Consider the following 22,700-nt stretch of genomic DNA (forward strand, 5'->3'; position numbering starts at 1 on the left):
CCACTTGCTTTGTCTTTTACTCCCATGTGGAAATACATATATCAAAATTAGACTTTGGGTGAACTTAAAGGGGAGATGCTTTTTTTTTTAAAAAAAAAAAAACATCTTCACATCAGGATCTGGTTTGTCTTTTACGTGCCTGTTGCTTCTGTTGAAAATAGCAGTGAGCTGTGGTTTTGGTGAGATTTGCTCTTGGCTTTTGAGAATACTGATGGCTGCAGGACAGGGAGTGCTTTTGAAAACACAGCCATTGGTTATGGTCAAATAAAATTTTAGAAAGCTGTTCTGCTCTTGTCCTTGGCAGGGGTCCTTAGGTCAGGTGTATCCCAAGCTTTGCTCCTGTAAGCCTCCGCTGCAGAAAGGGGTCCTGCCTTGCTGTCTGAGCAAGCCTGTATTTTACACTTTCAAATCCTGAACTTTTCTGAGAATCTAATACTTGACGATGCGCTGTGGGAAATGCTAAGAAAGAAAATCTTAACACCCTTTTTCTAATCACTCTTTAATGCTACTATATTAACATGAAATCCAGAGCTTCAGAGCTCACTGCCACACGTCCTAAAATACAGTGAGTGAGAGCCGTTGCTTTAGCAGATAACTTAAAAAACACGGGACTTCAGAAGAGAACATGCACGTACAGGTAGGCTTTCTGCTCTAGGAGGGGTGGAGGGTGGGGTTACTAAATCTTTACGCTGCTAAAAGCAGATTTGAGGGGGCTGGTGTGTGGCCTATGTGTGAACTTGCTGTGGTTAATCTTCATAAACAGCATCGTAGGGGAAATACTGCAATCCTGTGTTCATCTCCTTGTCAGAGAGTAAGATGGGGAGGAGCTGAATTACTGGAAGAACAAACTAGTGACCGCTATGAGCAATATTGTGGGTATTAAATCTTGGGAGCTTATTCCTGGATTGCCTCACCTAATGGAGAAAGTTTCATCTCTAAACTACTAATCTCCCTATCAGTGTGGCAAGATGTTCTGTACTAGATTTAGTATCTTGCCAAGTACATTTAGGTAGCAGTGTTATGACTGTACTACGGCTACTATGAGATTAGATGTAGTCCAGTCTTGAAGTTTTAAGATCACTCATTCATCAGCAGTAATTACTCAAGTTACCTAAAACTTGCTGCTGAAAAAAGCCACCCCAACCTCTGCATTTACCACCAGAAGGGCTGGCTCAGCCCTCCTCATGGGTAACTAATGCAAGCAGCGAGCAAGCCCATTAATCTCTGTTAATGGATGTCTCACTGATTCACTCTCTGACTTTGGGTGAGACATTTACTTTCCTGGCACCTTGAATTCATCATGTTGCTTCTTAATGCAATCCTGTTGTCACTCCAAAGTGTGCTGGAGCTTCAGCTGACGGAAGGCAGCAGCAGCAGCACTGATTTTATTCACTGTCTAAATTGATTTTACACTTCTGAGTGTCATTCTTCTAAATTAATTTTAATTAAGCCCATAGTAAGAACAGTATTTTATATTTCATTTGCCTATTTCTGTAATAATTGCTAGCGACAATAATGAGAGAAGGACATAGTTTGAAAAGTGGTTAGGTGAGAGGTAGAAAAATACTCAGAGACGTGAGATACCCTTGACAGTCTTGCATCCCCTCATTAGTGTGGCAGAAACTGCATCTGCATGAAATCCCCCACTGCAGGGCACTAGTGGCTGTAGAGAGTGGATGGAAAGTTTCATGTCATGCAAACTGATGGTATTTCCCTACATATGTACGCTAGTCCCACTTTGTGCCTGAGGATCTTCTCATGTTAATTGTAGGTAGCTAATTGCCTTCCTTTTACTCACTGAATAAATTGAAATAGATCTGCCTTTCCTGCCAGTTTGCAGCAAATTTGTTCTCATGGAGAAAGAGCTCTGGGCTAAGGCGACATCACCATGGAGTTACCCTACCCCTGGAGCAGGTTGTGTAGAAGCTGGCTGAATAGTGAGAATGAGGAAGGGCCTCTCTGCAGCGCACAGGGTTAGCATCTCAAAGTCCTTTTAAGAGCCTGGCAGAGCTTTACCGGTGCATTTCTCAGATGCATTTTATCAAACCTCTCCTTAAGCTGCTGCTTTATTTTTAGTCTGCGCAGATGGAAGGCTTAAGAGGATGGTGAAGAATGTGCCTGCATCCGATTTATTTTATATAAAGCATTGAAGCTGTCAACTATTTTGCTAGGTTTTTATGTGCAATGGGCCATTACCAACTTGTTAATTTTGACTACATTTTCAATAGCAAGAATCAACGTAACATTTTTTTTGACTTTTAGCTAAGGAAGGGAAGCAGGAGGCAGGGTAATTACAAAATGAAGCACAGGGAAGTTCCTCTGTAGGGGTGGTTTGGTTTAGATAAAATGCATACCAGTAAAAATATGATATTGCATGTGGCCTGTGTGTCCTCTGCAGTTTTTTCTGAACCTGGAAGGCCACCAGTCACAATCATCTCAGCATATTCTAGTTTTTAAGTCCCTTTTCTATCGAGTAAATGCTCGTTACCAAGGATATTTATCTGAAGAACCTACTTTTAGATGAATGCTTTTGCAAATGCAGACTTAAAGCCACCTATGATTTTCCAAGAGACTTCAGCCTATAATAAGAGCTTTCAAAACGCAACCCACGGATGTTTAATACCCAACCAGCAAGTTGATTCCTTATGCTATGAAGTTCAAGAACTGCTGCCATTTCATGTAGTTAGTATTTGCCTTGCTGCAGGCTTTCTACATTATACAGGGATGCAGAGTCTTCAGGATTTAGGCTGCAATGATGTAGGCGTGAAATTTCATGCTTGTCCATATCTAAGTATCAACAGGATGCTAAAGACACCATGTTTAGTTTTTCCTAAATTTGAAGAAGCTTCCTCATATTCTCCTCACGTTGAGCACGCTGCTTCTGCTGTGATTTACAGACGCTGCTATAAAGTTAGTTGGCAAAAGGGAAATTGATATATTAGTCCATGGAAAGAGGAAAAGAACAAAAATCGATCTTGACTGTGCAACGCTAAGTGTACAAAATACTGCCTTGGATGGATTCCAAAAAGGGAATTAGAATTGATCAAAATAGCTTTACTTGACGTATTTATCCCAGAATCTGGGAAACTCGGACAGAAAAGGGGTGATGCATCTTCACCTGCCTGAAAAGTGCCTTGCAGGCAGCAAGGGAGTATTAAAGAGAGGTGCATGGTGGTCTAGTACAGCTTACCACAAAACCAGAGTCAGGCAAGATTAATTTAACAATTACTGTTGTTTAATTAGCCAAGAAAAAAAAAATCTAGCTGTTTCAGCTGTTTCCATTAGCTAAGCCCACTGAAAATGAGAAGCGGGGGCTCTGCCCGCGGGGAGCGGGAGCTAATGGTTACGTCTTGCATCCAAGCTGGCTGTTCACACGGCAGCCATCTACGGATACGCTTGCCTAAAAAGGGACACTGGCACTTCAGAATTAAAAATACCAGGTTTGTTAGCCTTCAGATGATGCATGGTGCTGATCTGCTCCATAAAGGCTCCAAAAAGCAGAAGATGGCACAGCTGTGCACTTAGCTGCCTTCACCTCCTCTCTTCCTGCAAGCAAAGGGGGATGGCCAAATCACAATTGAAGAGCCAAAGCGTGGCATTTGGTGTCCTTGTCCTCCTCCAAACTGTGCTTACTGCTCAGCTCAAAGCCCAGGGGATGGCTACACCCTTTTTGGCTGACCCTAAACTTCCAGTGAAATTCCCACCGTAAAAAAAAAGGTGATCCTCAGAGTTGGCCTCACATGGCTTCGCAGGTCAACATTTTCAGTATTGAATTCCAGATACTGGGTTCTAAGTGTTTGAAGCAGTGCAGAGTACTGCAAATTACAAGATGTCAGAGACACTGAAAATTAAAAGCTAAACGAGGTTAACAAATTGTCTGGATGGCAGGCTTCACTGCAAGAGGAAGACTCCTAAGTGAAGAATAAACTTCAGGCTAATGCCAAGTCAGGAGCTGGGAATCTTACTTATTTTCTTTTAAAAGGTTTGTAAGGCCTATGCCTACAAAAGCTTTAGAGGAATGCAGTTTGCTTTCTTGCCCATTTTGGCAATGAGGCCAAAGAGGCTAAACAATAATACCTTTGCTCAGACTAGTTGTGAAAATGTCAGGTAAAGAGCTTTATAGTTTTTATTAATAGCAATTTTCTTCGCTGTTTCGAGCCTAGTAAAGCTGACTTTGAAAAATTATTAGAACTTTTCAACTGAATAAAGAAATATTTTGCTTCAATAGCATCTGTGATTAAAGACCAGGCCAGGAAGCAGTCAAACGTAGGAGCTCACACTGGAGGCACTGGGGCAGGAGCAAGTATGACGCCAGCATCCACGCTGCGCCCGCATCATTCCTCTGTTTGAGAAATTTTGAAAGTTATGTCATTTGGTGAATTAATGCTCAAAATCTTATCCTCACAGGATGACTCTAACCTAAAAGGAGTCCATGGTAGTTTTATAGCCCTATAGAGTAATTGATAGTGTTCGAGTTGAGCAGGAATACTGCATGAACAAACTACTCCACAGCTGCTGGCTTACTCAGTGGCATCAGAGCTACTGTGCTGTGACGAGCAGGACCGTGCCGTCCTCCATGCAGGCTGTGTTTCATAACTTGTGGCAATGCTTCCTTGCCTTATGAGAGTACAGGCAGTAGTATTTGCTCCTACAGTCACAGCATGGTTTCTCGTGCTAGCAGCCTTCAGATTGTTCAGCTTGGAAAACAGTATAGCTCTTGGACTGTGCATAAAATTTTGCTTGGGTGCAACAGTGTAAGAGACAACCTAAATTGCATCAAAATCCATTTTGTTTGCCTTAGCACAAACTTGCCGTTATCTTTTCATCATCCCTGCTGCCTGGTGCCATGCGCCTGATGTCCTTTGAGGTGATATTTTTTGCCAGTGAGGGTGTGCACAACACCACCCTGCTATTCACTGCCTCCTCCCTTTCCCCACCATCTGGCTGCTGCCACGGGTGCTACGTGTGCCGTACCTGCAAGCCATGTCCGGATGGTCAGCTCTGGCTCTCCTTTGCTATCAGGGAGTTACCATCTCACCTCCTGGCATTGCTGCTGTGCCTGGGCACTTAAAGCACAACATTTAATAATTTGTTTGATCCGTTTCCTTCTTTAAGTCATCGGGCTTCTCTGGATGCTTAGTTATATCTGCTCACACAGGGCATTTTTGTGTTGAAAATGCTCATGGTAAACGCAGATGCTCTTACAGCTGTTTGGGTGACTGCTTTAAACTGCATTTCTCTTGCCAGTTGTCCTCCCAGTTTTCACACTGTGATCAGAAGAAAGCTCCAGTTGATAAACACAGTCCTCTGTGCATCCCTCCGCATGCCAGTTTCCTCTCACAGTAGCTGTAGTTTCTGATTTCACATCTCCTACTTTTGGTAAAATAAAGGAGAGTGATATTGAGAGTGGTATTACACTTGAGCGTTGTTTGCCCAGCATGTGCTGTGCTGAATCATTGCCGTCCTTTCTGGGAGCTCCTGGCCGTGCCTGTGCTGCAGTGTCCTTCCTTGGCAAGGTAAGACCACAATGCAAATATGATTTAGACCAACAGTGCTGGCAGCTAGCAGGGGGCAGAGTCCCTGGGTAGCACTGTAACAGCTAGCAGCGTCCCTGTTTTAGGATGGGTGGACCATTGCTGGGTAATATCACTGTGAGAGAAAAGTCAGGCAAGCCAGTTCTACCTGTGACTATTCAATTTGATTTTTCATGAATGCTTTTGGCCAACCTTGTAGTTGATGTCTCAGAGAATATTTTGGATCATATTGAGATCCACAGTGATCTATGACAAATGATGTCATGTTGACTTTAAGGATGGTCCACAGACTGGCATTTAATGTAAAAGATCTTAAATTAAAAGGTCTCTGTTTTCTGGAATAAAGCCTACAATGCACATTCCTAGCACCAGTAATTATTGGGCTTTCTTTGAAAGACAAAACATATGACAAACTAAACACCAGGTAGGTCAGCAGAAGTACAAAGACATTCTTACAATTCTGTCAGGTGTTTTGTTGAATCTTGGACAGGAATTGACATTTGCTGAAGCTTTGGAAGAAAGGGAGCTGCTAACTGCCAGACCCAGAGCAGGGCCAGAGCCAAGGAGCAGCCCTTTGTTTCATGGGTAGATTCATCCTCTCAACAACAATTACTGGAGCTCCCATATTTCATGGCAGAAACCAAGAAGAGCCAAGTAACCTTCTCTTACTAAAACAAAGGTAAGCACTTTTATATTGCAAGATCAGCGAATATTCCCTTGCCTGCCCTACTGAGAGAGCAGGAGAGAGTAGTTCTGTCCCCAGGCAACATTTCTCAGGTCTGTTGGCCAGCTTCTCCTTAAGCATGCTGTTCCATGCCCTAGCTCACCTGCTTACTAATTTTCTTCAGCAGCATATGTTCATTTAACCCATATAGTACTAGATAATTATGTGCTCATTTAAATTTGTACTACTTCTTACATTTATTAATATTGCTATTAGTTAACATACGTGTTTATCTGTGTCCAACAGCCCTGGACACTGACCTACACACATCCCAGCCTAATAAGTGTTAGTAGCTTTATGCTGAAGTTCAGGATCAATTATTATTCCCAGGCACACAGAGTGCTATTACCATTTCTGGTAAAATATAAACTACTGCATATATCATCTTACCCTGAATTCATCTATTTATGCCAGCTAAGAAAAATCCTAATTAACTAAGCCTCTTGGGGCTCTGGCTCCCTTGTATTTGCACAACAGTGCAAGAAACTTTAATGTGGTCAACAAAGCCAATCAAAATCTTTCTTAATGTAGCAATATAAGAACTCAAATACAGTCTGGGAGTATTCCAAGTTTATAACAATATTTCTCTACTAAATATTGCATGTTATTTCCATTGCAATCTGGAAGAATTCTCCAGTGAGCTTGTTCTACCTGAGTGTACTGCTTCTAAAACTGCATTGCTGCTAATTTGCACTTGAATAACCTTCTCCTTCAGTAAAACTTAGATGTTAGTTTTGGCCTTTGGCTTTTCTAGTTGAAAACTACAAACAGCTCCGAAGTCAAATGTTCTTACATTGAAGTTGTAAGTATCCATATTATAATGAAAATGCTATTTATATTGAAGGACTCTAAACATATTAGAAATAGTTGATTAAATCCTGTCCTTTATTAGCCCTATTGCATAGACACTGTTGTGCTCACATTTGTCTCTGATTTTAATAGGTAGGTGTATATGACAGTACAAATATCCAACCCTTACTAAATTAAGATCTCCAAAATATAGGTTGGGGCAGTACCTACTAGCCTAGGTAGTAATTTAAAAAGACAAATTGTAATTGAAGTCAGGATTTCAGCAATGTACATGCACCCATGAAAAAAAGCAGCAGTAGGGGTTTACACCTAACAAAGCTTGGCTACAGCTCCAACACTCCCGGTCTAGACAGCAATTTGAGCCATCACTCTACACAACATATACTGTGTGTAGCATCTACCTCTACACACTTGCCATTTTTCCCTCCTGCTCCTTAGAGCAGTTCTCCTGTTTCCCCCATAAGTGTTAAGCAGAGGAGCAGGAGGAAGGACTGTGTGCTCGGGCTTTAGCTCTGTAGCCGTGGAACGACTCACCCGGCGGGGCTCAGGAGAGTTCTCCAGTCACTTATGTGTATCATTGACATTAGCTAATACATGGAACTCTATGGATGTTGTTTGTTTCATTTAAAAAAAAAAAAAAAACAAAAAAAAAAAACAGATCATCTGCTAGTAGTACCATTCCACTGTGTTTTACCACCTAGAATACGTATTACTTTTCCTGAATATGAAATGGTTTTGATTTGTGCCCAGAATATTTCACTTAGGCAGATCAAATGTGTTTGTTTTTTAAGTTTTGGTGGGAAGCAATCATGGAAAAATATTTAATTTGAAGTAGAAAGCACTAGAAGAAAAATAAGGAATATCATCTATCCAAGAAGAACAAGAGATTAGTCAAAAAAAAGAAACTGTTCTGAGTGAAAAAAGACTAGTGATAGCTGACCAGCTAATGACAGGATGGTTTTCCTTTTTGAGGGCTTCCACTTTTCATTAATGTAAGCAACTGTCAGCTACCTGCCTACATCTTTGCTTGCCTGACTTCCCCTGTAAATCCTGGCCTAGGTGACAAACGCATTCAGGTGCTTCTGAAAATGTTACTTAGATCTCTGGATAGTCTTGATGCACCATCACTCTTACTGCACTGTAGAAAAATGTTACCAAGCAAGCCAGCACTTGCCTCTTCTCCATCGTGCAACGTCCTGCCAGTTCTTCTCAACCCAAATTTACCAGTAGAGGATCTCAAGGAGCACTGAGACTACTAACGGGGCTGGTTTTCCTCTTTGCTCTGCATAAGGCAGTGTTACAACCCCAAATGTTCAACAGTTCTTAGATTTAACCCCCAAACAACCCAGAATGAGTTGGTTTTATTTTTGTGGGAGGTTTTCTGCGAGCCTCCCTTTACAGTTCAGGGATAAAACCCACAATAAACCCAAGAATCTCAAATAATTAGATAAAACTTGTGCTCTCAGTACTGTAAGTGAGCAAATATAATAAAATACTGTCATAATCCAACTGGACGGCAACATTGATGTTATTAATAGCTAATTCCTCTTCTCTTTAGGGTAACCCTTTATTGTTTTTTGCATTTCAAATCTCTGAAAGCCATTCTTCGTAAGATTTGTTATTGTGGTTAAATAGGCAGGGTATTTCCCATCTGATGGAGCATCCTCTGGTTAGACAGATTCCTTCATCTGTTATTTAATGGTTGAAAAAAATATGAAAATTAATGTGCTTTGCTAAAAATTAAGCTTTCGGGCCTTATAGAAATTTCTACAAGTTTTATGCTAACCTTGCATACCAACTGAACTAAAAACCCAACCCTAGTATTTGCCCTGATAACTTCTATTCTCTGGTGAAGGAGAAAGGGGGATGACATGACCTAGCACCAGACAGCTTGGAGGAAGAGAAAAAAAAAAAAAAACAAGCAACAATATTAAAGCAAAATAGGCTGAAATTTAAAATCTTTACCTTTAAACAGTGTGAGGAAGGGAATGAGACTTCCAGCCCCTGAGCTCTGACCCCAGCTCTTCCCAACACAGAGGTGAAAACCATCTCACCTCCTGGTCCTTCTCTTTCAGAAGCCCCATGCCCAGACAACAACCCGTCAGTGAACTGGGGGAGGCTGAAATGCCTCTGACTGGTGGCAAGGTGCCTTTGTTTGCCATCATTTGTGTTCTTGTTAGCAGGATGCTTCTAAAGGAATTTGAGGTGGGTCAGGCCTCACCAGATGCCAGCCCATCGCTTTGAATGTCAGTACCTTCCACCTACGGTGAAATACAGCGTGCAGGGAGGCTGGCTCGCTCGGGTGCTTTAGCACAACAGCGGCAGCAGCACTGTGCATCATCCACCTGGGTGCAGCTGTGGCCATGCACCCCGATGCGCCTCCCGGGGGTCCCCTCCCCTCCCCTGGGTGAGGGGGTTACTGCACCCTCACTCCGTCCCGATAGTGCCTCACTCTGTCACAGCGGGACGTGCGAGAACGGCGGCACGGCCACAGAGCTGCCTAACAAAATCTGTCAATAACTTAAATTTGTTTCACTTTAATTTGGGTAATATAAAACCTGGTGTTTGCTTTCCTGGCTTTTTTTTATAGAGATCTAGGATATGATGTCAGCTGTGATATAATACACATAAAAACTCCCAGCTGCAGGGGACAGGCTGTGAGTGATGCCAAGCTCAAGACAATGTCTTTAGTAATTTTATTTATTTTTTTAATAAAAGAACAAAACAACCCATGAAAACACACAAAAAGTGAAGGTGAGGAGTAACTGGTACAGCACTTACCAACAGCAACATCAGGGCTAGATGCTTAGTCCCTGGCTTACATAATCTTGAATTTAATCCCTAATGAGCAGCAGCTCAAACACTTTTATGCTAACAAGAGGATGCTCTGCCATGCAGAGGTGGCAGGATTTTATCTTTCCTGAACAAACTGTTGCCAGTACACAGCCCCTCTCCCCTGAAATGTATTAATGCTGCAGCCTACCATTAGGTTTTCACCTCTTAGGCTTTGTTTCTCTGCTCCAGTGCTTCATCTAGTGCTTCTGTATTAATCTAATTATTATTTTTTAATGTAAAATACATAACCACTTTCTGCAGCAGCTGTAGTGACCTGTGAGAGCTGGGCTTCCCAGCTGCCAATCCCTCGCATCCCGCCCTGCTCTCTGATGGATGAGCCTCATCCTGTGAACCTTTGCAGCCTCTCCTACAAACTCAGGGCTTCACGGGGACAGTGCCACCCCTTGTCACACACCCCCAGTGCCTCAATCTGGTGGGCAAACGCTGGCCTGGAGCTTCCATCCGTCTTCCCAACCATGGGGGCTTATCCCCAGGGTAGGCTGGGCTCCCACCAGCCTCTTTTTCCCAGCCCAGCCCGTGGCTTCAGCAGAACAATTTGCACAGAAGGTGCCCTGGCGTAAACTGCATGCTGTAAGAAACAAACACAGGAATTCTCCTCAATTTATGAACTTTCAGTGCCTGGGGTTGTGAATTCCCACGCTACTCCTTGTAGGAGACTACACTGCAGCCCCACTCTTCTCACAGCTAGGACTTTCTCCCAGTTTTCAATTTGAATTTATTCATTGCCAACTGGTAACATGTTCTTCTAGCGCCGACATTCCTTTTAGTTAAAATCCCTCTTCTGGCTGTTCACCCACTCATGTGAGTGGGAAAAGCAGACAGCTCCTTTCAGCCTTCTATTTGCTTGGTTAAATAGACCGAGTCACTTTAAAACCTGCTGTAAGCCCCCACTCACAGCATCTCGCTCGCAGCTGTTTCCCACACCTATCCTGATTGTACCCGTTGCAGATGAGCTCCTGCGAACGCCCTTCAGCCCACTCACATTAATAGGTCCTTATTTCTTCTTGAAAATGCCTTGCCTTTTTCATGGCTATGCATTGTGCATGGCTTCATCAAGACAAAATTTTCTCTTGCTTTCTGTCACCTCCAACAGCTTAGTGCCTCGTGGTGAGATTTTCTGCTAGGTGCATTTTGTACAAGCAAATCTTCCCTGTTTCCATTGCACTGATCTTTCAAGTGTATAAAATGCAATATTGATCTTCCCTACAAATAAACCAGCCTTGTCATCAGTACAAACAGTCAATAATACACACAGTACTAAGTCTGGTATTAGTGACCCTTCTTTAAAGGGTTGAAGCTTGCCTAGCACTACCAAGGTGGAATGAGAACACCCATCTGAGTGAGGACACGTGCAGGAATGATAGACTGAAAGGCAAGAGGTGTGAATGATCTGCCTTGAATACACATAGCACGTGAAGAATTTTTCTCTGAAAGATAATTCATTTTCTAAAAATTGCAAAGTATCTTCTGGAAGTCAACTACTCTTGTTTCAGATCTCTAATGTGGAAAAATAGCATTATTAGAGATTCCAAATAACCTCCAGTAAAAATGTACAGCATGTAATCTGTTACTGGGTCACAGTAAAATCTCACAGGTGAATTAAAAAGCCCTACAGAATACTGCACACCTTAAAACTAACATCCATTGCTTTGTAAAGAAAGAAAATTGCTGAGACAGCTAGAGCAAATGGAGAACAAGGAATCCAGCATGGCTTGAAGTAAAAAATAAATTTCTAATCACAATTGTATTTTTTTGCACAATTAGACACAGAGCTCAAATTTGACTGTGTCCAGATATAAAAGAAGTTATTTTTGTTCATTTTTTCAACACTGCATGTGGACTAATCAGTAACTGACACTTCAGGTTCTGTCTCAGCTGCCTTTCTATCTGTCCTACTTTAATGAGAGACTCAGAGCTCTCACCTTGACTTCCCCACTGCACAGCCTAAAAGGTCTGATACCAGCTTCGATGAGACCTCAAGATGCACCAACTAGGTCAGAACAAAATGTAGTTTTGTTGTTTGACTTTAAATCCAAACCCTCACTAAATGTTTTGAAGGGGGCAGGTAGGAAGTACCACACTTGGCCGGGCTCAAAATTCATTCTGGACAACTGAGGGCCTGCTTAGGGAGCTGTGAATTCCTTACATCATGGTAATGAGGCAACGCTTCCCTCTGGATTTGTTTTGAAGAACAACATCCTTAAGGAAAATGAATCAAAGGTGTCAGAGGCTGTGCAGCAGAGAGTTTTATCTCCTCTCCCCCAAACCTCAGTTTCAGCTCTTCCAAGGCCTTTTTTCAGAAGTTACAAGAAATTGCTTTAAATTGCTTTTAAGTAAGTAAGGAAGCTAGGAAATTAGAGACAATTAAATATTGCAAAAACATCAGTGGAAAATAACCCATTAAAACATGAATTACATTTTGAGATTTCTGTATATTGTATTCTCTTCAGATTTTCAAAGCAAAAAGGTACACTGCAACATTTATTCCAATACATTTTTAAGCACATGCAACACTGGTGTCCTATTTGTACATTAATTTCTAATGCTGTCTGAGAACCTTTACATTAAAAGCATACAAGAACTCACACACACGTGCACGTATTCCTTCTAGCATTAGTCCTGAGGAAAAACTTAAATTTTACTTGAGAAACCAAACTTCAGTTCTGCAAGTACATCAGGGAAATAACCCACCAGCTATTCTGAACTAATTCCTAAACTAAATATCTTGCACTCTTTTGCAGTTTGGATCTGAAATATCTGCTGTTCATCAGATTTCAATGTTTGAAATTCTTCAAAACAGTCCGAGATTTGCAGCACTGGAGACAAAAACTATATTCTCATTAAAAAACATGCTTGATGCAGATGAAGGATCATATGGAGATGCTAACACTCAAAACATAAAATTGATAAAACATAACCACGTATAAATTAGAAAACACATTACAGTGCTTTAAAGATTTCTCATTCAGTGTATAATTTGTGTAATTATACAGTTAGCCTTTTTTTTTATGACTTAAATATTCAGGCCAACTTACAATAATAAAAAATTTGCTAAAATGACTTCTTGTAGAAAGAATGACAACTGTTTAAAATAAATACATATTTTAAAAGATCTTCTATTGCTCTGAGACTACATCCATCAAATTCCACTAGATGTCAGCGTTATAGAACCAGTTTGTTTCAGACTTAAAAGCATTAAGTCCACTTGGTTTATTATTGTTACCTTGTCTGTGAAATACAGTACATGTCAACTACACGAATTACCAAACAAGTATTTATGGTAGTAAACTGAACGCAAAATAACAGTCTCGTTTCACTTTTTTCCCCCTCATTTACTTGATTTGAATAGAGGACTTCAAATCAGTTTCATAATGCTGAAAATGTTTTGAAATAAGATGTAAATAATTTCAGTTTTACTAACCATTTTTCCTAATGCAGCGACATGGACTTCTCACTTCAAAAAACAGCACTACAACCTCTTTTTGTCAGGTACTATAATACCTTGACGATAAAGCTCTTTATGTTAAATACAGTGTAGTTGATCCAGGTTGAAAATTATAAGGCACGTACATTTTTTTTTTTTAAACCACGTATTCTGAAATATTGTTACAATCGTGCTATATTGAATGGCCCGTCATAGCTACTGACTTTTTTTCATGGTTTTGGACAAGAGGAATGAAAGACCACGAAATGCAGAAAAAATACAGAAAAATACAGAAAACCAAGGACAAAACAAAACACAACACATTGGTACAATGTACACTACAACAGCAAAGATCAAATCTTCTCATTTCTTCGACCAACTATGCATTGACAATTGCAAAGCATTCTTGGTTTTTGCACTGTAAATACCTGTCTTTATTTAGCTAGAGATGTTAATCACTGGATTGCCACAATACCTGAAATAAAAAAAAAGCTGTTTTCTCTTCTATCTTTTTCAACAAAACAAAGCTGCCAAGTAATTGTTGTTGGAAAAACATGAGAGAAATAATAGGTAAGTACAAAAATGATGAACTAGAACGACATCTGAGAAGAGAATAATAGTTAAGGAACATATGAAACCAAATGGCAACAGTTCTAGGCATTTATTCCAATATCTTAGAAAATAAAAATAAAAAATATTCTTCATTGCACCACCATTTAAAGATAGAAAAACAAATTTTTAGATTAAGCCAAAAGAAATGTGAATTGTTTCCTTATTTTTTTCCATTTTAAGCTTTGTTTATTCACAGTACAAATATACCCTGCTGGTACATATTTTAGTCACAAGATGCACAAAGTCTGATAAGGAGCACTGTTTCTTTTTCTCCTTTGTAAAGCTGCTCTGCCCTACAAAGCTCCATCTCCCCCCCAAACTTTTCAGTGCTTTATTAAATTGCAGAACAGATCCAGGATCGAGTGCCTTATGCGAGCAGAAGTACTAAGATAAGAGCATGCATTCCCACACACACGCTCAGCCAAGAAAAAAAACAGTTCAGTGATTAATTCAAATCCACCTTAAGGCAAATAGATACGTATTTTCCTACCTCTTGCTGAAAAATTTTACTTCTCAAATTTCAAACATGAATCTGGAATTCAGTAAATGAACTAATGTTTGGCATAAAGAATGCTTTAACCAAAAAGAAGAAATAAAAAGGAAATGGTTTTCCCAACAATAAATCAATTATTATGCCTTAATTCTATCTACATTTTGTTAAAGCATTTTATGCGCCTTCAGTAACATCAGATTGCAAGTTTTTTTGGCAACTTTTTTTTTTTTTTGTAATAAAAATTCAGACAGTGTTCTCTGTTTGCAATCAGAACCACAACCTTAGTGCAATATTATATTTATTTCTTACAGTAATTTTGGTTGCCATACAAGAGTATTAAGGATTGGGGAAAAGTGCAAGTTACAGGAGCTTGATTTTTTAATCAGTTGAAATAAGAGGAATTAAAGCACAAAAATTACAGCAACATAGATAACGTGAACACAAGTTGTTACACAAACTATAGCGAGAAACATATTAATATCTAGAAAAGAAAAGAAAAAACGTAATGGAAAAATTATCAATATTTGTGGCTCATACACATAATCATCGCCAGATCAACTGGGTAATGCTTTTTAAGAACTGAGGAAAAAAAAAAAAATCACTATTTTTATTAACTTAAGTACCACAAATAATTACCTTTTGTGATATGTAAATTCTGTAAATCAACAGTCACATCTAGTCATTTTATAATATATGAATTCAACTTAAAATGTTCTCAGACACCTAGGGAAAGGAGTCTGTGCAGTTATACACAATTTACATCTTGTAAGATTTTGGTATTGTATACACAAATATTACAGAAACTAGGCATGTAAATGCAATTTATTTAAATTACAGTATATAAACAAAAGTTGATCCTAAAACCCAGAATATCATAACGTATTTCATAGATCTCTAACAACTTGTTTTTCACTATCATAGTAGCATGAAAGAAATGGGTCTTCTTTCCTCCCCCCAACATTTCCAGACCGATGAAAATACTCGGAGGCAACGTCGTATCTGTTACTATTGCTTTCTGTAGCAAAATCATCACACAGAGCTAGAGACCAATTCATCTTGGCAGAGGTGTATTTTATTGGTGAAAGTAGGTCCTCTCAGGTCTCCTTACCTTTACTTTGTAAGACACAATGTAAAAAATAAACTATTTCATTAGCTCTTTAATGTGTTAAACCTCTTTTCTACTAATTGTATTGTACCTAGTCTTTCAGTACCTGAAAAGATACACGAGCAAGAAACACACCTGTGTAAGAAAGGGATTACTGTCACCTGTAATTTACCGTGTATGTCAGCACTTGTTCAACGTAAATTCAACAAGAAGGTTGTGATTAAAAAGCAGCTTAAAAGTCAACTTCTACATTTTCTTTTTCTACCATATTTTCTAATGTATTTTCTGGCACATGTTATAGAGGTAATATCAACTGTACCCAAAGAAACAAAAAAAAAGAGCATGGCATTAGTGGTTTATTTACTGAATTCTGTCGTATCACCAAATGGAAGACAATGATGGCTAAATTACCATTTTTACACTTCTTAAAGTATTCGATGGCCTCAAGTTGCCTGTATCGACTATCTGAATGAAACTGCCATTGTCTACAACACCTATGGAAAAATTCAGTACTCTTGACAGTAAAATGCCTTAGTACTTGATTTTTATTACAAGGTTACTTGGAACTTTCAAATACAAATATAGCGTAGTAACAGATGTTAAGTCAAAAGATTTGCTGTTCCATAAAGGGGGCAGGAGGCTAAGTAAGTTGCTTTTTATGAGTATCCAATGCGTTGGTAACTATAACCACTTTTGAAGAAATATTCATCCTCCTTTGTAGAAGTTCTAGCAAAGATAGAAAATATAACACAGCTCTGCTGGTTCAGATGCATCCAAATGAGGTTGATTTTAAAAAGGTCAAGACTTTATAATTATTCCACAGAAATAGTAGTAAACCACAAAAGTTTTTTTTTTTTTTTTTGTTTTTAACTTTCTAGCACTGAAGTGGCACAAAGGCTGCCCAGTAGACCAGCCACTTATTTTTCTTAAAATATTGTGCTTATAAACTATCTGTACAACTATTTAAACTTGCAGTAAAGAAAGATATTTAAAATGCTAAACTTTATGTACTCATACTAGGGCTGTTGCAGACCTAATTAGACACTTGTTTGTGAGCAAAAATAATCACAATAAAAAAATTAGAGATAGGCTGGACCATATCAAGGAAAGAAAATTCAGGTACCTTACAAAATGTAAGGGAACCTGAAAGTATGGTAGGTAGGCAGTCTAGCCATCCATACACAATTTACCCACCTTGAACATCTTGAATATTATGTCAATAAAGACCTACAAAACTCACAGATATTAAGAGGTGTTAATTACAAGGGGAGTTCAAACATGCAGAGAGAGATTTGTTAACTTTTTTTTTTTTTAAAAAAAAAAAAGGAACAAAAAAAAAAAAAGTCAGATTAAGCAAATCCGTGTGTTTCTCCCCTGCTGCGCGAAGTCTCCCGGAGAGCTGGCGCGCCCCGGTGCCCAGCGGGGTGCCCGCCCCGCGCCTCCCCTGCCGCCGCCCCACCAGCCGGGCACAGAAATCGCCGGGGGCCGGCGGCAGCGGCCAGCCCCCCTCAGCTGCCCAGTCTGCTGTCCTGTCAAGAAGCCAGTACCTGTTAACAGTGATAAAAATGAGAAACTGGATACCTCCCCAGTTCTCCTGGCCCTTGGAACACATGCATTCCGAGACACTCTAAACCTCTTTCCATCTTGGCATTACCTTTTACCTTCCTTAACAAGCTGAAACATTTCCATTTCTGCTAACAGGCTGAAATCCTTCTCGCTTAAAATAATGGCAGCCTTCCCACTGACTTCAATGGGAACAGCCATCTATCTTTTTATTCTTTCTTGGCCCGATGTTCAAAATAGCTAGGCACCTACCGCTCACTGAATTAAACAGCATCTCTCAGGGTTCAGTATATTTGAGTATCTGACTGTGAAGTCCAAAAGATGCCTCTGTACATAACCCCAAATTTTTACTGGCTTGTAGAGTTCATATTGTGACTTAGCAGTAGTTTAGCTGGTTGAAAACTGGGGGTCTCAGGTTCAAACTAGCTTCATTTTGTTGTACCTCTAAGTGTGCATTCCTCCTCAGCTTTTATGCAACGTCTGCATCGTCTTACAGGTCAAGTCAATGGAGCATGTATTGAACTTGTTCTGCCACCTTGGAAGAGTGCTAAGTATAACTGCAGAAATAAAGAAATACCAGGTAAAACAGAGCAAGGTTACCTTTGAACTAATTCCAGCAGAACAACCAGCTTCACTGCCAACAAATCAGAGCGCTAAACTAGTAAAAAAAGAGTAATATGAACTCCTGTACCTGTCGTCTTAATATTGTGCCTCTGCTACTAATAAAAATGGGCTTGAATGGTAATTGAGCAATCTGTCCTCTTAAAATGAACTAACGGCGGTGGAAGGAAGCCTGCTCAGAGACTGAATGTCAAGAAGAGAATATAGCATTTTTCAATAAAAAAGTGAAATGCTTACGATTCTAAGTTGAAAGAAAAGTGGTGTGTAATGGTTCCAGCAGAAGGGCATTATCAAGAGATCGTATTTTTGAAGTTAACAATTTTCTCTCTCTCTCTCAAATCTCCCCACAACTTTGAAATAAAATGGCCCCACTCGTGTAACTTATTTAGATTTATGTTTGGGCATGTAGCATACAGTCTGCATTACCTGAGTACCAGGAATTAAACTGTTTTCCCCCTCCCCACCCCCCAATTTTGCTGGCACTCGCAGACAGACAAGGCATTTGGGGTATTTCAGTACCAGCCCATCTCTAGTTATCAACAGAAGTTTGTGAGGCAAAATAGCTATTCTTATCTGTCCAGCAGCTGTTTCAAAGCTCTTTCTATGTTCATTCTGTGCCCAACTCTAGTCACTCCAAGGTCTATCAGATCTTCCTTTTGTAGATTTGGTAAATGAGTGCCATCTATTTCATTGTCCATAAATGTTTCTTTATGTTCACCTAAGTTTAGACTTTCCAACCAATCTGCCACATCTGGTTTAGTCCACAGGTGGACAGGCTTAGTTGTAAAAGGCTTATTTGAGATTGGCTGTTGTAATATTGAGGGAGAAGGAGACCTGCTGCGCCCTGTGGTCAAGCCAAATAAGTCCCCAGAAGGGGGCTGGCTGGGTAGGCTAAATACATCGGACAAAGTTGGAGAAGGAGATGAAGCTGAAGCAGAAGCAGTCAGAGGAGCAGGCATGATGTCTTTATTAATCTCTGTTGGTGAAACCACAGGGCTTGGAGCATGTCTTGCTCCTGAGGTCCTACTGTCATAGTCTGGGGACCTGCTCTGCAGTGTGATCGGCTGGCTGGTTCCAGGTCGGACAGTAAAAGTGATTGTTGTACTTCGTGTACCTGAGACAGTACTCATGACTTCCGTGCTCCTGAAATTGTAAACAGACATGGAAAGTTAGATATATTAGCCACCAGTTGAAAGACTGTCCATATCAACACATGATAAAATATGGGTTTGGAATGCTTATTTTCATTTCTTAATGAGCAATATCAGGTTAATAGTACTAAGATGGTATCATTAAATCTTTCCCATGAAACAATCACCAATGGTAAGCCATGGTTAAAAACAAAACCTTTGCTTATGAGCAGCTCAGAAAAACACATTCCAGAGCATATTCTTCATTTTTAAGGCCACACTAAATTAACTCATGGTTAAATGAGAAACACCAAATGTAATAAGCACACGAGCACTTTGTGCTCCCCAGAAGTGCAATCAGAAGTTGATCTTCACTTTGTTGTTTGGAGGGGTGGGATCCTTCATTTCAGTTTTAACCTACCAGTTTTACACACTGTTAGATAACAGAGCTAATAATAGTTATGGAAAGAATCAGAAGCATTGGATTTTGGATCTTTGGGCACCTACTCAGTGAATTTTACGGTATGTTTGTATTTTAGGGTATGCTTGTATTCCCATTTGTTCACAGAATGTGCTCCACAAGCTTCTCTTATTTCCCTTTCTGTTCAGCTGGCCTTTTTGCGCTGTAAAAAAGAAACAGTCCCTCTAAGATTCATAAAAGGACTTCTGTGTCCACTTCCTTCTACACAGAAATTATACTTTGGCAGTTTCACTACAAAACCTAAGGAGACAAAATTCTTGTTACTGTGCATGCCCAGAGGTGATGTAGTTGTGATCAAGTCACTGGCACCTGTTTCTTGCCTAAAGGAAGTTTCAGATTGCAAACTAAGCAGGAATGAAACTCGCTGAGAGGCTAGCTCTGATGCCAAGGCAGACAGGGTGGGTGAAGGAGCAGATGAATCTGCTTTTGTCTAGTGGCTATAGAAAAAATTTAGAAGCAGAAGATCCAGGTTCAGGTCTGTTCATATCAAAATGCTTCACCCCACAGCCCTTACTTCTCATGAGAAAACTCTGCCAGGCAGCATGTGCACCTGAGGATCTTGAGTGCCTTAAGCTCCAGAGTTCTTCACTTTGAAAATACCCTGCCAACTAGGAAACCCCTCAGACAACTAATTCCAGGCACTTCCAGACCAAAGGAAGGATTTATTTATCCTTGAAGTGATGCCATGAACTCCAGAAGACAATCTGGAGGATGCTGTAGTCAGATTTCTAGCCCAGACCCTGACTGAAGCCCCCTGTGCCCGAGCGCCAGGTTGCCCCCAGGCCTGACCCATCGTGCCTGGGCAGACCTAAAGATGCCTTGGGAGCATGATGTCAGGGACAAATGCTTTCATTAATAATGCACATTCACCACTGCGCAGAAAAGATCTTACAGGGCCAAAGAAAGAACGTGGTTCTGGAGCCCCCCTGTTTAAAGTGCTGTTATGGAAGAAACTGCAGTCTCTTCTGAAGTCCCTGCTTAAAGCTTTGTGTTAATTGCCACCAAATGAAGTATCAAAAATGATCCACAGTGCAGGGGTCAACACCCACAGCTGTTTTCTGCGAGGCATGTCCCTCACCACCAGATCTGCTTTATAAATGAGAGGCTCCCTCGTGCTCCTCTGCCCTAGGAAATCACGACGGCTTCGCTCCTTCCTGCGGAGTGCTGCGACGGCGGGGAAGGAGGAAGCAGCGTGTAGGGTCATCCTGTCTCACCGCCTCTGCTCCACAGGGCAGTGTAATTGTGAACGCCCACGGAAGGGGAGCGACCTGACTTTGGTCACCCACATCCTGAATAGAAGAGAGGTAAAATTTTAAATAAAAAGCTGGTGGTACCCACTTCCTCATCGTCTACCCTAACCCGCTCCCCCTGTGAAGTGCTCATCCATTCCCAAAATGAAGCAATGTAGGCAGCTAACTGAGGCAAGGATAACCGGCTATTAATCCCTTTCTCTTGTGCGAGCCTTGCCACAGTCCTGGTGGGACTGAACTGACCTTGCTCGGCGTTTCCTTGGCTTGGGCCTGGCTGCGTGAGCCCTGTTAGCTATACCCTTCCCGCGCCACGCCTGGGGCTTTCACACTAATCAACAAACCTAAACATCAGGTAACCTACAGCACTGCTACAGAGATTCTGAGCACGCTCGTGTCACAGCAAGTCTCATTCAAATAAAGCTCCAATACCGTGTTATTAGAAAAACACTAAGAATAACTTTTTGGAGAACGTACATGTTATTCACATGAGCAATCCCACTGTTTTCCCACAAATTGTTCCATATATTTCAATGGGAACAGAGGGATCGTTTTGAGAGTTGAAAGATTGGTACTTCACTTAAAACCCAGTAGGAACAATACTTTTAGCACTTATGTCTTTGTAGTTTAACAAAGAAAGGAAACTCTTGGCAAGGTTTTGAGTGTTTCCTGTGATTTTTTTGAAGCTTAATGGCTCTCACTGTCTTCCAGGACTGGAGCTAAGCATTCTTACAAATAAAAAGTCTATTAAACTATTAAATTCTACTAACCAAGGGGAGTAAGATACTTCTACCCACTTTAACTTAGCATTAGGAGTCTCACACTCTTTAATAAGGTACGAAACAATTTTAAATAACAAAAATCCTCCTTTGAAAAAGGTTGGGATAATGCTGTCCTCCTGATTGCAAGAAGAGCAGGATGAGTTTTGTATAAACGTGGAAATGTCTCCCTATCACTTTATCTGCAATCACCCTTTTACTTAACTTTCCTGTCTTGCAAATACTAGAAATTATGGTTTTGTATTCACACCCATTGTGGCAATATCAAATGGATGATGAAAAATCTACCTTCTATTATGCTAGATGCTGAAAGATCATTTCTGTTACCTGACTGACAGCTCCAGGCTCAGTGTACACCTTCTGCCTTGTAACCTACTTTTGCTGCTGCTTCTCTGTGTTGTTCCTTTCGTAGACTCCCTGTCCACCCTTGTTCAGGAAATCATTGTCACTGTTCTTTTAAAGAAAGTATATTAAGCCACTAAAACTAAACCCCAAGAAGTAAACTGTGTGCTCTTATTTAAAGTATTCCTTAGACTAGTGTTACCTGACCTTCTCAGGCCCACAGGCAGTAATAGTGGGTGAGCAAAGTGTTACAGGCAACGCTGTACTTTGCTTTCTGTCAGTCTGGATCAAAGTAACAGCTTCGCATGGCTACAAGCAATATTAAAAGATCTGTGCATATCTTGCTTTTTTCAAGCCATAGGTTCAGAACTACTGATTATTAAAGTAACATGTCTCTGGAACAATGCTAAGAAATTTTTTTATTTTAGCTGATTAATGAGGTTTCAATACCAGCTCAGTTTACAGCCACATCAGTACTCAAGCTATTATAAATATTAACCCTTTCATCAGAAAGCTCAGAGACCTTCCTTAACATTAACAAACTTAATCCTACAGCAACACGCCTCCTCCAAGAAAGCTATTAGTGCTAGTGCACCCTTGGGAACACAGACCAGTCTGTGAGTCAGTGCATGTCCCCACTGCAGCAACAGTGCTCCTGTTTAGGACGAGTTTTAACCACAGCAACCTGAGGTCACTGCTGCCTCCAAAATTATTCAGCAACCTGCAAGACTGAGTCTGTGCTCGGTTCCAGCTGCTCTGCTTCAGCAGGCTCTGCTATCAGCTCCGCAGCCTTCACAGCACAGGCACAGCCCCCTCGTGAAGGTCATGCAAGTCTGCTGAAGCCCACAGTTGCATTTCCAGGCTTTCAGTTCAAAGTTTTTAATTCCAAGATTAATTTCTTCCCTTTCTTTTTCCCTTCTTTCACCTGCCATATCAACTCTAGCATGTTATTTTGACTGCTGTACTGTGACTGTAATCC

General features: G+C 40.6%; 1 protein-coding gene and 1 long non-coding RNA gene across 2 annotated transcripts in view; one reads left to right on the top strand and one right to left on the bottom strand.

The window, feature by feature from the left end:
- Positions 1-5,299: 5,299 nt before the first annotated feature.
- On the top strand, positions 5,300-16,865 carry LOC116965063. Its single transcript, XR_004409117.2, has 2 exons — positions 5,300-6,213; positions 12,666-16,865. It is a non-coding gene; the product is annotated as an uncharacterized LOC116965063 (long non-coding RNA).
- A 1,255-nt stretch (positions 16,866-18,120) lies between these two features.
- Positions 18,121-22,700, bottom strand: part of SHANK2 (SH3 and multiple ankyrin repeat domains 2) — a 323,086-nt gene continuing 318,506 nt past the window's right edge. Inside the window, exon 24 of the mRNA XM_033006803.2 lies at positions 18,121-18,885. Coding sequence (XP_032862694.1) covers positions 18,312-18,885 — 574 coding nt within the window. The 3' untranslated portion in view covers positions 18,121-18,311. The remainder of the gene's footprint in view (positions 18,886-22,700) is intronic.

The sequence above is a fragment of the Tyto alba genome, unplaced genomic scaffold (genome assembly GCF_018691265.1).
Source record: "Tyto alba isolate M040663 unplaced genomic scaffold, T.alba_DEE_v4.0 Super-Scaffold_8, whole genome shotgun sequence".
Lineage (NCBI taxonomy): Eukaryota > Metazoa > Chordata > Aves > Strigiformes > Tytonidae > Tyto > Tyto alba.